General features: G+C 41.6%; 1 protein-coding gene across 1 annotated transcript; it reads left to right on the top strand.

The window, feature by feature from the left end:
• The first annotated feature begins 3,274 nt into the window (after positions 1-3,274).
• LOC138957294 (uncharacterized) lies at positions 3,275-12,895 on the top strand. The gene is made up of 5 exons (XM_070328429.1): positions 3,275-3,375; positions 8,289-8,391; positions 9,456-9,647; positions 11,697-11,723; positions 12,599-12,895. The coding sequence occupies exons 2-5, from the start codon at positions 8,334-8,336 to the stop codon at positions 12,763-12,765; spliced, it is 444 nt and encodes a 147-aa protein (XP_070184530.1). The 5' UTR covers positions 3,275-3,375; positions 8,289-8,333; the 3' UTR covers positions 12,766-12,895.
• The last annotated feature ends 807 nt before the right edge of the window (positions 12,896-13,702 follow it).

The following is a 13,702-nucleotide window of genomic DNA, read 5'->3' as shown; positions in this document are numbered from 1 at the left end:
GAAAATCATGTCGCCTAATACAGCTTCCAACAAGGAACTTAGTCGATAAATATCGACAGGGGGCCGACAAATGGTTTAAATGGGAAATGTGTGTATATGGGTGTGGGTTTGAAACAAACAAACAAACCAACCCATGTGAACCCCGGGCCGCAGGCCTTCGATGTAGTGATTGAAAAAAAAGGATGTTCTCAAATGGTTCAATTCTCATTTGGTCTGATTCTCAAATGGTACCGGTATACTCCCCCCCCCCCCTGGCCGCAGGCCTAGGAGTAAAATTTTTATAGACACTGACCTTCTTCCCAGGGGTCATTGACCCAGTTTTAGCTATGAGAGGTGGTTCGCCCAGAGGCTGTAGAGTATACTGGGGCGGTCTCTTTGATGTCTTGAGAGGAAACTTGGCCAGGGTAGTACATGCACCAGAACTGGTGGACACCAAGGACAAACATGAAATCGAAGCAGTTTGCTTTCAGAGAGAACGGTCGTCAGCAACTCAAACTTCTCTGTTTTCTTTTTTTTTTTAAATCTGACTTTCTTTGTGGCCCCCTGACTCCGCCCCCCTCCCTCTGTAAGGACCCCCCTCCACAAGGACCGATTTTTGTCAACATTTTAAAGGTCGCTAGAGAGGGGTTCCACTGTATGACCTAACCGCTACTGGCAGACGGCCTCAATCTTCACGCGCAAAGACGAGATTAATAGGTGCTCGGTTTTGGTATTTTGAATTACATTACATTAAACCTTTGTTGGGTTTCATGGTCATGGCAACAGCCATAATAATATTACATGATGTATAATATCATATTTCAGCATATGTGAATTACATGTCATCATACTAAACTGTCATACATTTTTATTCCTACATTATTCTGATTGATCACAACCAAACCTACTATCATTGGACACATCCAAATGCAAGCGCCTGTTCTTGACAATTTCTCTCTGATCTAAATATAAAATCAGTGCAATTTCCTGGGTCGGGCTTTGCCACAGACACTCACGGTTTGGCCTGTAGGTAAAATGTACAATGTATTTTCTGATTTGTGCACAAAAGCTTTTTTTCTTTTTTCTTTTTTTTAACATAACAATGTTTAATGTCACTGTATGTTTAAAAGACCATGGTCATATTTGTAAAAAAAATGTTAAATTAGAAAATAAATAACATTTTGGTTCATGATTTTTCCTACACCTGTGCTAAAAATAAGAAATAAAAATGTCGGGTATATAAGTCACTCAAATACAGCTAGGTATGAATGGCTCGGTTTGAGTTTGTTGCAGTTGACCCTGCACAATGCGACATATCATGTTTTTGTTGAACAATTTTGACGTCACCCCTCCCATAGGGTGACGTATTTCACAACTTCCTGTGTTACACAAACTCTGTGATGACCAATTTTGACGTCACCCCTCCCATAGGGTGACGGATTTCACAACTTTCTACAGATGAACAATTTTGACGTCACCCCTCCCATAGGGTGACGGATGTCACAACTTCCTGTGTACACAAACTGATGACGTATTTCACAACAAAATGGCGCTGCCCATGGTCAACCTCGAAACTATCCGTATAGAATGGGGGCGTCCTCGCCCCCATAAAAAGTACATTAAAAGAAGACACATTTTGATCAAAACAAGGATAAATGACCGATCTGGTGCAAACTTAGCCAACAAATTACACAACTACTTTCCGAAACCGTCACTTAGAAGACAAAGACCGGCACCTGAGAGGGTCTGGGGGACCCCCCGGAACATTTTGATTAAAAAAAATGGAGCAATCTGGTGCAGTCTGAGCCATCAGTTTATCTTTCTTTTTCTTTTTTTTAAAACTTTTTGTTTTGGCTGGGGGGGGGGGGGGGGGGACCCCGAAACCCCCCCTGGATCCGCCCCTGCCTAGCTGTTGTGGGATTATTTTGATGCTGCGACTGTTTCAACACACGGGACAAGCAAGTTTCACGTTAAACACATAATGCGCGCTCGCAGCACGTGCAAGTAGAGCAGGAGAAATCTGATGTCTGAGATGTGTTCACTAATGCATTAGCAACCAAAAGAGACCATGGCACGCTTGCTCCCAGTCTCACTGTTGAAACAGCCAGGATGCCAAGATTGACACCACCAAAACACCAGGACGACTTAAAGCTGGGGATGATTCAGAAGCGCTTGCATATGCTTTAAACGTGCACATGTCAACAGTCTATCACTTTCAGCAATGCTTTGTCGACCTTGGAAGCACTGCAGTTATGCAACGCGGTGGAATATTCGCATTACCTCAATAAGACAAGATCGCAAGTTCCTGCCACAACGTCTTCGAGAACGATTCAATACAGCCACTGACACTACTAGGAACATCATTGGGAACCACCAGTGTCCGATCAGTGGCCAGACAGCGCGATGAAGACTGACTGAGAGAGACCTCCAAAACTTCTGGTCAGCTAGAGGACACGTCCTTCCTCGAAGACATGAAGTGGGCACGCTAGCAGTTGGCCCAGAATCACCTAACTGGAACTTGTGGCAATAACCAAAACATTGTGTTCCCTGGTATGATTACCCTCGCTGCATCAATCATGATTATGAGCTCGTGAGAATGTGGAGAAGAAGAGGTAAGCGTTATGCTGATGGCTGCATCATGGAACACAATGCCCAGGGTTGACTAAACGAGATCTTATGGGGTATACTTTGCCTCAACCAAACTTTCGGACCTGTGCTTTTCCACAATCTTGGTCCTGGTCGGGAAAATGGTATCAACTAATGCATCCACTTCACGAGGCGCCGATGTCAGACATTAATATCATCGGCCCCCTCCCTGGAGTCGTTTCACTCCCGTCTGGGCAGCAGTCTCCTGCAGCCGGGCATGAGAGCCCCTTGAACACACTCTCCCCTGTACATAGTTTTAAGCTCACAACCTTTTTAATCTCCCTGTTTGCCGGAGCTAGCCGCTTTCGGTAACAGTGACTCAACCGCAGGACTCTGAGACGTTCGCAAGAACCCAGTCCTCTACGGAAGAAGAAGAAGAAGAAGAGGAAGAAGAAGAAGAAGACAGTCATCAACGCCAGCGGGGGTCATACGCATAATGACCTTCCGGCGGGTTTTGGGTTGGCCAGGACAACAAGGACGATCCCATACCGAAGTGGAGTGTTATAAGAACATCTCACCTTTATTTCGATTCGTTTCAATGTCAGGATTTTTAGCTATGCAATTTTCAAATGTAAAGTAAACTTATTTCTAAAGATATGTCGCGTTTCTTTTGTTGCTCGGTATACATGTCTTGCGACAGATGAGGTTCGAAACGGATATGACTGACCTGAAAAAAAGTATATAAATATGAACCATATTAACTCATACGTAATGCGAACACGCCTGCACACACTGATTAAACACGAACAGGTATGTGCGGTTTGGTGATTTATTTTATGTTTATCTGTAATACGTACTGGACAGTCGGGCAAATGATAAGATCTACACAATCCGTGCTTTTTGTGATTTGCTTGATATTAATTATTTGTAATATTATACACTTGGGCAAGAAATCAGACTTACAAAATCCGTGTTTTTAGTTATTTGTTTAATATTTATTATCTCTCATCTTATTTGGCCCAAAACACGATATCTGTTACAGCAGTTTATTAAATTATAGAGCCAGCTGTCACATTAGTGTTGTCAAAAAGGTGACTAGTTATTGCTATAAAAATGATTATTTTTATGACTGTTATGTTGAAACCAGAAACAGATAGACTGCCAACGTTTCAAATTTAAGAGTCAAACAACAAGATACGTTTTTGGAGCGTTTTATCACATTAACTTGTTTGGTCACTTTGCTTCATGTCATCTTCAAAGAAGCGTCAATGCATCCGATTGGAAGTGATCACCCCGTCATTATCATGTTGTCTCTTGTATGTAGAGGTTACATGCCGAGTCTCAGTGGGTATTAGAAATAATGGTCGAAGTTGGTGGATCATGAAAAATGCGAGCTTCAGCGAGCTTTTTGAGGCCAAATAAAAATATGTTGGTTCATGGTAACGGGACCAAAAGAGATATAGTATCGGCTTATTTTTTTCTCTTAAATTTAGTCGATTTTAGAGGAGGTTACTTCCCTATTAGTCTCGATATGGTTTGCAAAATGTGCTAACAGTTGTTTGTGTTTTTTAATAAATGAAAAAAAAGTTTTAGGGTCGGCGGGAAAAATATAGGGTCGGTCGGGTTATCCTTAACCAACATATATTTGTATTTGGCATGATGACCGTTAACTAAGACCATTATGTTTGATATTCACTGAGACGAGGTGTGTAACCAATGTATTCCTCCTTTCTTCAGTTTTTCAAAGAAAAAAATAGTTTTTTGTGTGCCACAGTTTGACCGAGTCCTATATAGTCACCCTGTCAGTCTACCTGGGCATGCGAATGATTAATGCGCGGTTGAAGAGTTCCATGAAAATTATTCATTTCTGCTAACACTTTACAGCAGTTATTTGGTTTGGAATAAAATCAAGTATGTACATAGTTATGCCGTTGTTCTTCTGAGGCGATAAAGACAGATAATTGTGTGTTCTATTAATTTTGGTATTGCCAAGGAAACTTTCTTCCGTCGTATTGAGTAGCAGACGAAAGTTTGCACCCGTGTTCCAACGTCAAATAATGTATGAAGTTCGATTTTCTGAGACAAGACAGTGTATGGAACCGCTTCATTTTCTTTACATTCGAGGGTGTATGCATTTGACTGCTTGTGTTCTGTTTAAACAATGAAATATAGTTGATAATTGACCGACGGATTGCAGTTCTTTTGTCGAAGTGCCCCAGTTTGCAGGAACACCTTTAGTCTCTTAAATAACTAAAACAGTGTAAGAGTTACTTGCCTTGAGAACTTGCTCGCGCAGATTGGTTTGTACAAGGTGGATTTTGATTTAAAAAAAACTCATGGATTTTATAATAGATATCGTGTGATGAAACCTGTACTTGTTAGTTTTATTGCGGTATGTTTGTGTTGTCTGCTCCAGATATGTATATTTCGTACATTTGAGCGTTCAAAACTTTTCAGTCGCTAAAAGTAGTGCCGAAAAAGACTAGCTTCTGAAGCCATGAGCTATCGAGGATTCGTGCTTGTTGCTGGATTTTCACCGACAAATAAACAGCCCTTCCAGTTTACAGAGGGAAAGAAGTAGAGGGGGGGGGGGGGGGGATACGTCTTGTTCCACGGCGTCCCAACTGTTTGAGTGGAATATGGTTGTTGATGTATGCGCTCGTACATCCCTCATTCTTGCACATTCTTGCTATAATGTGGGACCTTGGCAGTTACTAATTCAGTACATTTTCAAACCAGTGTGCTACCTTTAATGTTGCACTGTTATGTAAATGACTCGGTGCTAAAAGGTGGCGCAGAAGAGGGTGACAGTTGTATTTTACAATTAAAAAAATCAACCTGATGTGCAACTCAGATATCTTAATTTGTGTTAGTGGTGTGTGACAAAGGGAATGTTCAGATACTGTGCACTATTTGAAGCTTTGGCTTTGGGACACTTTTTTGCTTCAAACCCTCAACAATTCAAGCTTTTAAAACGGACATGTTGAGTATATATCTCTGTAAGCATTAGTGTAAAGCATCTCCTGAAGACAATAAGGCTAATTAATTATTAAAACTGTATTAATTGCACATGTACACATTGAATATTACTCGTATATTTACTGTTCCGATTTAGCTTCCTGATTGTTATAGAATAATGCTCTTGAAAGTGTATGGTGTCGAACGTCAAATAAGTTGTAAATTCGGCAGCAAAATTTCTATTCGACCCGTATTGAAAACGTTTGGGTTTGAGAGTACAAAATTGTGACATCAGGAGACTATGTAACAAAAAGCACAGTTGTGTGCACATTCTCAGAAAAAAACGACGGTTTAGTGTCATTTCAAGATTTTCCACAACGTTTGAAATAATTGTAATGGGCAGAATATACCTGCGCAGTTCCAGCGGCACAGACGACGCACTGCCTATTATTTATGCCGCGATAGGGATTATGACGAGTACTTGGCCTGTTTTCCTTTCATGCAACGTGTAGCGGGCTGGGATCATCTGCAGTGCGTCGTCGGTCCTGCTGAAGTTACATAATTATGTGAACGGAGCCCCTAATGTTGACGTTCGACATGTGACGCTTGATTTGACGTTCGACAGCAAAATTCAACATAAACCGCGCGAAGCTTTCGAAATGAGTTTTTGGAAAAAAGACTTCGCCAAGGATGGGCTTGAGGCCTTGCCGAGAAGTGTAGCTGCGCTGATTGTTAGAAGTCGTTACGAAGAGATATAAGCATCCATGCCGCAAACTAATATTTCACTCCCAAAATCTTGTCTTGAGTTGAATTGACAGAAATACAGAGCAACACATTGTAAAGTGGCTTTTTTTAAATGAAGGGGAAGAAGTACCTAGAGGTCTCTTATAAGATAAACGTTGGTTGCCTTCAGACAGCCTATTTGATAATTTGTTAAATGATTACATTTGAATCGTTTTTCTGTGAAGTTTTTTTTTATTGTTTTTTTTTTAATTGTTTGTGGGTTCTTTTATTACATGCGCTAGGTCTATTTCTGTTTGTGGGAGTGTTCTTGGGAGCATAAATTATTATGTTGAAAGCACAAACATTCCCCTGTAACAGATGATTCGACTCGCCATCCAAGATCTGCCCAGGCTTATTAATACACATAGGATCAGGCCATTTTGATGTCAAAGTCTGGTCAAATTTAAGATGCCGGGTTGGAGTGTTTTCACAAGAAGAATTGTGCCTTTAATGGTATATATCGTGTAAATGACGCCCTCTGTCTGTGTCTGTGTCTGTGTCTGTGTGTCTGTGTCTGTGTCTGTGTCTGTGTCTGTGTCTGTGTCTGTGTGTCTGTATTTGTGTCTGTGGCATTTTGTCTGTGTCTGTGTGTGTGTGTGTCTGTGTCTGTGTGTCTGTGTCTGTGTGTCTGTGTCTGTGTGTCTGTGTCTGTGTGTCTGTGTGTCTGTGTCTAAGTCTGTGTCTGTGTCTGTGTCTGTGTGTCTGTGTGTCTGTGTCTAAGTCTATGTCTGTGTCTGTGTCTGTGTCTGTGTCTGTGTGTCTGTGTCTGTGTCTGTGTCTGTGTCTGTGTCTGTGTCTGTGTGTCTGTGTGTCTGTGTCTAAGTCTGTGTTTGTGTCTGTGTGTCTGTGTCTGTGTCTGTGTCTGTGTCTGTGTGTCTGTGTCTAAGTCTGTGTCTGTGTGTCTGTGTCTGTGTCTGTGTGTCTGTGTCTAAGTCTGTGTCTGTGTGTCTGTGTCTGTGTCTGTGTGTCTGTGTCTAAGTCTGTGTCTGTGTGTCTGTGTCTGTGTCTGTGTCTGTGTCTGTGTCTGTGTGTCTGTGTCTGTGTGTGTGTGTCTGTGTCTGTGTCTGTGTCTGTCTCTGTGTCTGTGTCTGTGTGTCTGTGTCTGTGTCTCTGTGTCTGTGTCTGTGTCTGTGTGTCTGTGTCTGTGTCTGTGTGTCTGTGTGTGTCTGTCTGTGTCTGTGTCTGTGTCTGTGTCTGTGTCTGTCTGTGTTTGTGTCTGTGTCTCTGTGTCTGTCTGTGTTTGTGTCTGTGTCTCTGTGTCTGTGTCTGTGTCTGTGTGTCTGTGTCTGTGTCTGTGTTTGTGTCTGTGTCTGTGTCTGTGTGTGTGTGTCTGTGTGTCTGTGTCTGTCTGTGTCTGTGTCTGTGTCTGTGTGTACGTGTCTATGTGTCTGTGTCTGTGTCTGTGTGTCTGTGTCTGTATCTCTGTGTCTGTATCTGTGTGTCTGTGTCCCGTGTCTGTCTGTGTCTGTGTCTGTGTCTGTGTCTGTGTGTGTGTCTGTCTGTCTGTGTCTGTGTCTGTGTGTCTGTGTGCGTGTCTGTGTGTCTGTGTCTGTGTGTCTGTGTCTGTGTCTGTGTCTGTGTCTGTGTCTGTGTCTGTGTGTCTGTGTCTAAGTCTGTGTGTCTGTGTCTCTGTCTGTGTCTGTGTCTGTGTCTGTGTGTCTGTGTCTGTGTCTGTGTCTGTGTCTGTGTCTGTGTCTGTGTGTCTGTGTGTCTGTGTCTAAGTCTGTGTTTGTGTGCTTGTCTGTTGGTCAGTTTATGTTTGTCTGTTGGTGTGTTTCTTTCTTTCTTTCTTTCGTAATTATTTTGTTTAGTTGTTCGTTTTATTTGCTTGTTGGCTGGTTATTTGGTCTGTGTGTTAATTATTTGGTTTATAAAGTTCTAATGTTTGTGTCAGTCCTTTGCCTCTTTTTTTTCGCTCGTTTCATAGACAACACGCAGTTGTTTTCGTTTGCTGATATGTGTTTGTCTCTGTTTTTGAATAGGAAAAATATTTTGCTGGCTGCTGCACTACAACCTAAACTGTGATCATGATGTTGGTGAAAACGCTGTTGTTTCTTGCAACGATTGCTTGCGCAGATATGTTACGTAAGGCGTGTTTGTACCTTCGTGACATTAATGTATTCCTGTCAGTCCGTTTGTCCGTCTGTTGATTGTGTGTGTGTGTGTGTGTGTGTGTGTGTGTGTGCTGTGCGTGCATGCGTGCGTTTACGTGTGTGTGTGTGTGTGTGTGTGTGTGTGTGTGTGTGTGTGTGAATGTGTATGTATGTGTGTGTGTGTGTCCATAGACCCTCTTAAAATTCAAAGTGGGGGTCCTGGGATCTTTTAGTTTGTAGGGAGCCCTAAAAGAAACTGTTGTTTTTTTATAACATAAGCACATAATGCTTTTCTTTAATTTTATTACATTTCTCAGTGTTGTGTGTCACTGCACACACAATTTTCGCTTTCTACTTTGTTTTGTTTAATATGCTAATGTCAGACTCACTTCATTGTTTCTGTCACCAAATACCAAACAAGTTGCGTGAAGCGATATAAAAACATGTAGTCAAGCTGTCGGCATCAAAGTAACAGATTAACATTAAAAAACAAAACCAGTAATCGCTGAGACCATATTCTGAGCACATTTTTAGAGTAAACATGACATATGTATATGTTTGAAATCAGGAGAAATTGGGGAATACGATGCAATCTTTTTTGAAACTGTTAGTAAAAAGTCGATTTTAATGACAACTTTAATGAGCAAACTAATTAACTCATTTTTACGCTGCCGAGCTGAAATGCAATCCCATAGTCCGGACTTTGTCGAAAATTGCTTGACCAACATTTCAATCAATTTGATTGAAAAATGAGGGCGTGACAGTGCTGCCTCAACTTTCACAAAAAGCCGGATATGACGTCATCAAATACATTTATCGAAAAAATGAAAATAAAGTTCTGGGGATATCGTACTCAGGAACTCTCATGTGAAGTTTCATGAAGATCGGTCGAGTAGTTTTCTCGGAATCGCTTTATGCACACACGCACACACTCACGCACATACATATACCACAACCCTCGTTGACTCAATGTGAAAAGAAACTGAAAAACACTACAAGGGGAAAAGTATAATAAAATAGCATAATTACCTCAAACCCCTTGTACTTCTACTTCAGAGCTGCGCTGTCGCGTTGGACAGAGCGTGTGCACGCAGCTGAACTGGGGTTACACAGGAGGAATCAACGGAAATGTCGTCTGCTGCCCCACCGTCTCTGGACAAGGCTTTGTGATGAACTTGGGCCTCACTGCCCCTGACAACTGCAAGTGTAAACAAGGAACGGAAGAGGAGTACGCCAGCGCCGTCGCAGGTATCTGTTGAAGTTCTTTTGTTTTACCTTAAATCATAGTTTATGTGTGAACATTTTGTGTTTGTTTGTTACCTAGCTGGTTAGGAATAAAAACTCGTGAAAATGATGACAGTTAAGTTTAGGAACTGCTCAATCTGGGAGACAAGATCTTAAAAAAAAAGTTTTTTTTATGGCAGGTCTCAGTTATACTAGGTCAACACACAAATACTTGTGATAGAAACTAAAAGAAACAGTAAGCCTCCCGTAAACTATCACTGAGCTCCCTGAGCCTCAACATACAGTGCAAGCATACTTCCATTTGAACGCTCACCGAACGGGAACATCCTGGCTGCTTTCTGTCGAGAGTGAGACATTTTCAAAGAATTTATGTTCGTGGACTATCCGAACGGACTATCATGCGCCTCGTTTTGATGCTAGACCTAACTTTTAAAATCTAAATAATAAATTGACAGCTTGTCACGTTACATAAACATTCTTAAATCATAAAATATGTCTTTTTACATCAAGACAAGAATAGTACAATTCGAAGTTTTGAACGTTTGAAAAAAGAAAAGCACGGAAACGTGTCACGCAAAAGGTCTTTCTCGTAGCAGACGACGGTTCTGCATAGCGAATCAAGTCAATTTTTTTTTTAAACCTAGGGTTACATGAATTAAAAAGAAAAATTGCAATAAATACGACAAAAGAGATATGTAATAATGAGACACAACACTTCTAATTAACCAAAAATAAATCAAGCTTAATTCATAACTAAATACTTGTAATCATACATTGTTTTACAGGAATGTATATGTTTCTGTGTTCGTTTTTGTTTTAATAAAAAACGTGATCAAATAATCAGAACTCTTTAAAAATACTCTAAATAAAATATATCAAATTCAATCACTTTCGGTTTTTTGCTAATTCAAATAAATGTTTAAACTTGACTGCATTTGAATTTCTACGAAAATGCAATTGTAACAACCTGTTTCTCAAATTTTCAAAACAATTACACTGAAATATATAATGAAATTCATCTCCGAGTTCTCCAGACTGGCATTTAACACATAGTCTTCAGCGCCAGTTCCTCTGAACAGTCAACCTCCACCGCTCTAGTTCGTGTGACTCGCAGCCGTTTGTTGCGTTTTAGATTCAGAGGTACACAATAACGTGCTATTGCAGATAAGCTTACAGCGAGTCGCATTGAAATCACAAACTGACGACTAAATTGTGGAAAAAAGGAAACTGGATCACACGGATTAACGATGGCTCAGGGGTAAGATAAGCCACGCACAAAAACATTCTTTGAAAATTGCTCCCTCTTTACGGAGGGCACCTAGGATGTTCTCTAGCGGTGAGAGTTTAAATGAAAGGGTGTTTGTACTGTGTGTAAAAGCCTGACAGTGTCTGTGATGGTTTACGGAGGCTGACTGTGCCTTTAAGCATCGAGATTGCCATGTAAACTGAGAACTTTGCATCAGTCCCGGATAGCTATATATGTGGCAGGGATGATGGAAAACAATAACCAGTCCACCATTCATAAATAACATGTAGATATATGGATTGATAGATAAATACATTCCGCCCTGATATGGCCCTTCGTGGTCGGCTGGGCGTTAAACAAACAAACAAACAAACAAACAAAAATAAACACATTGAGTGAGTGGTTGAGTGAGTGGGTGCTAAGTGGGCAAGTGAGTGATAGCTTGAGAGAGTGAGTGGTTGAGTGGGAGAGTGGTTGATTGATTGACAGCTTGAGTGAGTGAGAGAGTGAGTGAGTGGTTGAGAGAGTAAGTGGTTGAGTGAGAGAGTGTTAGAGTGAGAGTAGGGTTGAGTGAGTGGTGGAGTTAGTGAATGTGTGAGTGAGTTAGAGTATAAGAGGACGAGTTGGTGAGTGAGTGAGTAGGTGGGTAAGTGTGTGAGCGGGTAAGTGAGTGAGTGGGAGGAAGAAAAGATGAAGGGGAAAAGGACGGAAGGAGCGATGAATGAGTGACTGAGAGGGTTAGAGAATATGCGACTTTCATAGTGGTTTATCAATCGACTGATCAAATTGATTTTGTTTATTTGCAGGGGTGACCACGAGAAGACCCAGCACAGGTATTATCTTTAAATAGCTTTAGCATTAAGGGTTCGGATGTCATGCGGTGACAAAAACAGATCGAAAGAGACAATCAAGGGATCCAAGATTAAAAGCTTGATTTTCTAAGCATGCAGAAACGAGTTATCAAATTCTGATTATGTGATATATATATTTACATTTTATGGCCTCTCCCTCACGACCTCTCTCAACCCATTTTTTAAGCCCACAGTCACTGACGTTTGAAATGATCGGCTCAGGTAGATTGAATCTGAATGTTCACTGATGCTTTCCTTATCCTCTCCGGCGACCATCCTCCCCTCCCCTTCCCTGCCCCCCCCCCCCTCCCTATCACACAAATCAATTTGTAGAAATGTCAGACTTTAGACTCATTCTGGTAACTTGTTAAATCGCCTTTGAGGACATCCTCTCTCGCTCGCTCTGTGTCTCTCTGCCTGTCTCTGCCTGTCTATCTGTCTGTCTGTCTGTCTGTCTGTCTGTCTGTCTGTCTGTCTGTCTGTCTGTCTGTCTCTGTCTCTGTCTCTCTCTTTCTCTCTCTCTCTCTCTCTCTCTCTCTCTCTCTCTCTCTCTCTCTCTCTCTCTCTCGCGTACACGCTGTATGTGTGTGTGTGTGTGTGTGTGTGTGTGTGTGTGTGTGCGTGTGTGCGTGTGTGTGTGTGTGTATGTGAGTGTCTGTGTGTCTGTGTGTGTCTGTGTTTGTGTGCTTGTCTGTTGGTAAGTGTGTGCTTGTCTGTCGCTGTGCCTGTTTGTTTCTTGCTTTCGTGATTTGTCTGGGTGTTCGGTTTATTTGTTTGTTGGCGGGTTATTTGGTCTGTGTGTTGGTGTGTTGGTTCAAAACTAACACAAATTAAACATGGAATGACATCTCTCCCAGGTACTGACCGCATTCGATGTAAGGTTGGAGTGTCGACATGCCAGGCTGCGAAATGGACAAACCGCGTGTTCATCATACAACGTGACATTTGTTGTCCGGCCGATCGCAAAATGGACATCATCATCTTGTCCACCTCAAGCGTGCGCTGCGGATGCGTACCAATTTAAGTTGACTTGAAATCGAAAAGGAAGAAGATTACAACAAAGAAGGACTTAATGATGACAACATTTTCACTCAACACTGAAATGGAATTTTTGTTTTCTTTGGATTTAAATAAAAATGCGTGAGAAATCAGAAGTACGCTGCCTGTTTGAATCTCCTATGTGTGTGTGTGTGTGTGTGTGTGTGAATGTGTGTGTGTGTGTGTGTGTGTGTGTGTGTGTGTGTGTGTGTGTGTGTGTGTATGTGTATGTGTGTGTGTGTCTGTGTGCTTGCTGGGAGTGTGTTTGTGTGTGTGTGTGTGTGCTTGCTGGGAGTGTGTTTGTGTGTGTGTGTGTGTATGTGTGTGTGTGTGTGTGTGTGTGTGTAAGTGTGTGTACATACGCATGCAGAGAGGCAAATCACACACACATTCTCTCTCATTCAATTTCCCGGTTTGTCTCTCCCCCTCCACCCCCCTCTCTCTCTCTCTCTCTCTCTCTCTCTCTCTCTCTCTCTCTCTCTCTCTTTCTCTTTCTCTCTTTCTTTCTCTCTCATTCACACACACAGACACACACACACACACACACACACACACACACACACACACACACACACACACACACACACATACACACACACACACATACACAATGTTGATAAAGCAAAAGACGCAGACTCAGTCATTGATATGCCATCATGTTTAATCTGAAAGAACATAAAACCTAATTAAACTCTATTTTGCGTCACCATTTATTTTTTTTTAAATTCCGAAAGAGGAGGGGGAATACAAATTCAACCCCAATTAATACTATTAATTAATCAATAATAGCAGTAGCAGATAAAATATCCATACACGTTAAACGGAATGGGAGTTTCTGGATTTGGGCAGCAGAAGGTAGATCCACCAGCTGTTGCTTTGTTGTAGCCATCCCTTCCATTACACGTCGCACCTTTCAGGCAATT

Source organism: Littorina saxatilis, unplaced genomic scaffold (assembly GCF_037325665.1).
Source record: "Littorina saxatilis isolate snail1 unplaced genomic scaffold, US_GU_Lsax_2.0 scaffold_1935, whole genome shotgun sequence".
NCBI lineage: Eukaryota > Metazoa > Mollusca > Gastropoda > Littorinimorpha > Littorinidae > Littorina > Littorina saxatilis.
Note: the sequence above shows the minus strand (reverse complement) of the source record. Positions and strands in the feature narration are given on the sequence as shown.

What these genes read in the sequence shown, in the direction of transcription:
- LOC138957294 (XM_070328429.1), top strand. Translation starts at nt 8,334, where the DNA reads ATGATGTTGGTGAAAACGCTGTTGTTTCTTGCAACGATTGCTTGCGCA. An exon ending in GTACGCCAGCGCCGTCGCAG is followed by an intron (nt 9,648 to 11,696) that starts GTATCTGTTGAA and finishes GTTTATTTGCAG; the next exon opens with GGGTGACCACGAGAAGACCC. An exon ending in CACGAGAAGACCCAGCACAG is followed by an intron (nt 11,724 to 12,598) that starts GTATTATCTTTA and finishes CATCTCTCCCAG; the next exon opens with GTACTGACCGCATTCGATGT.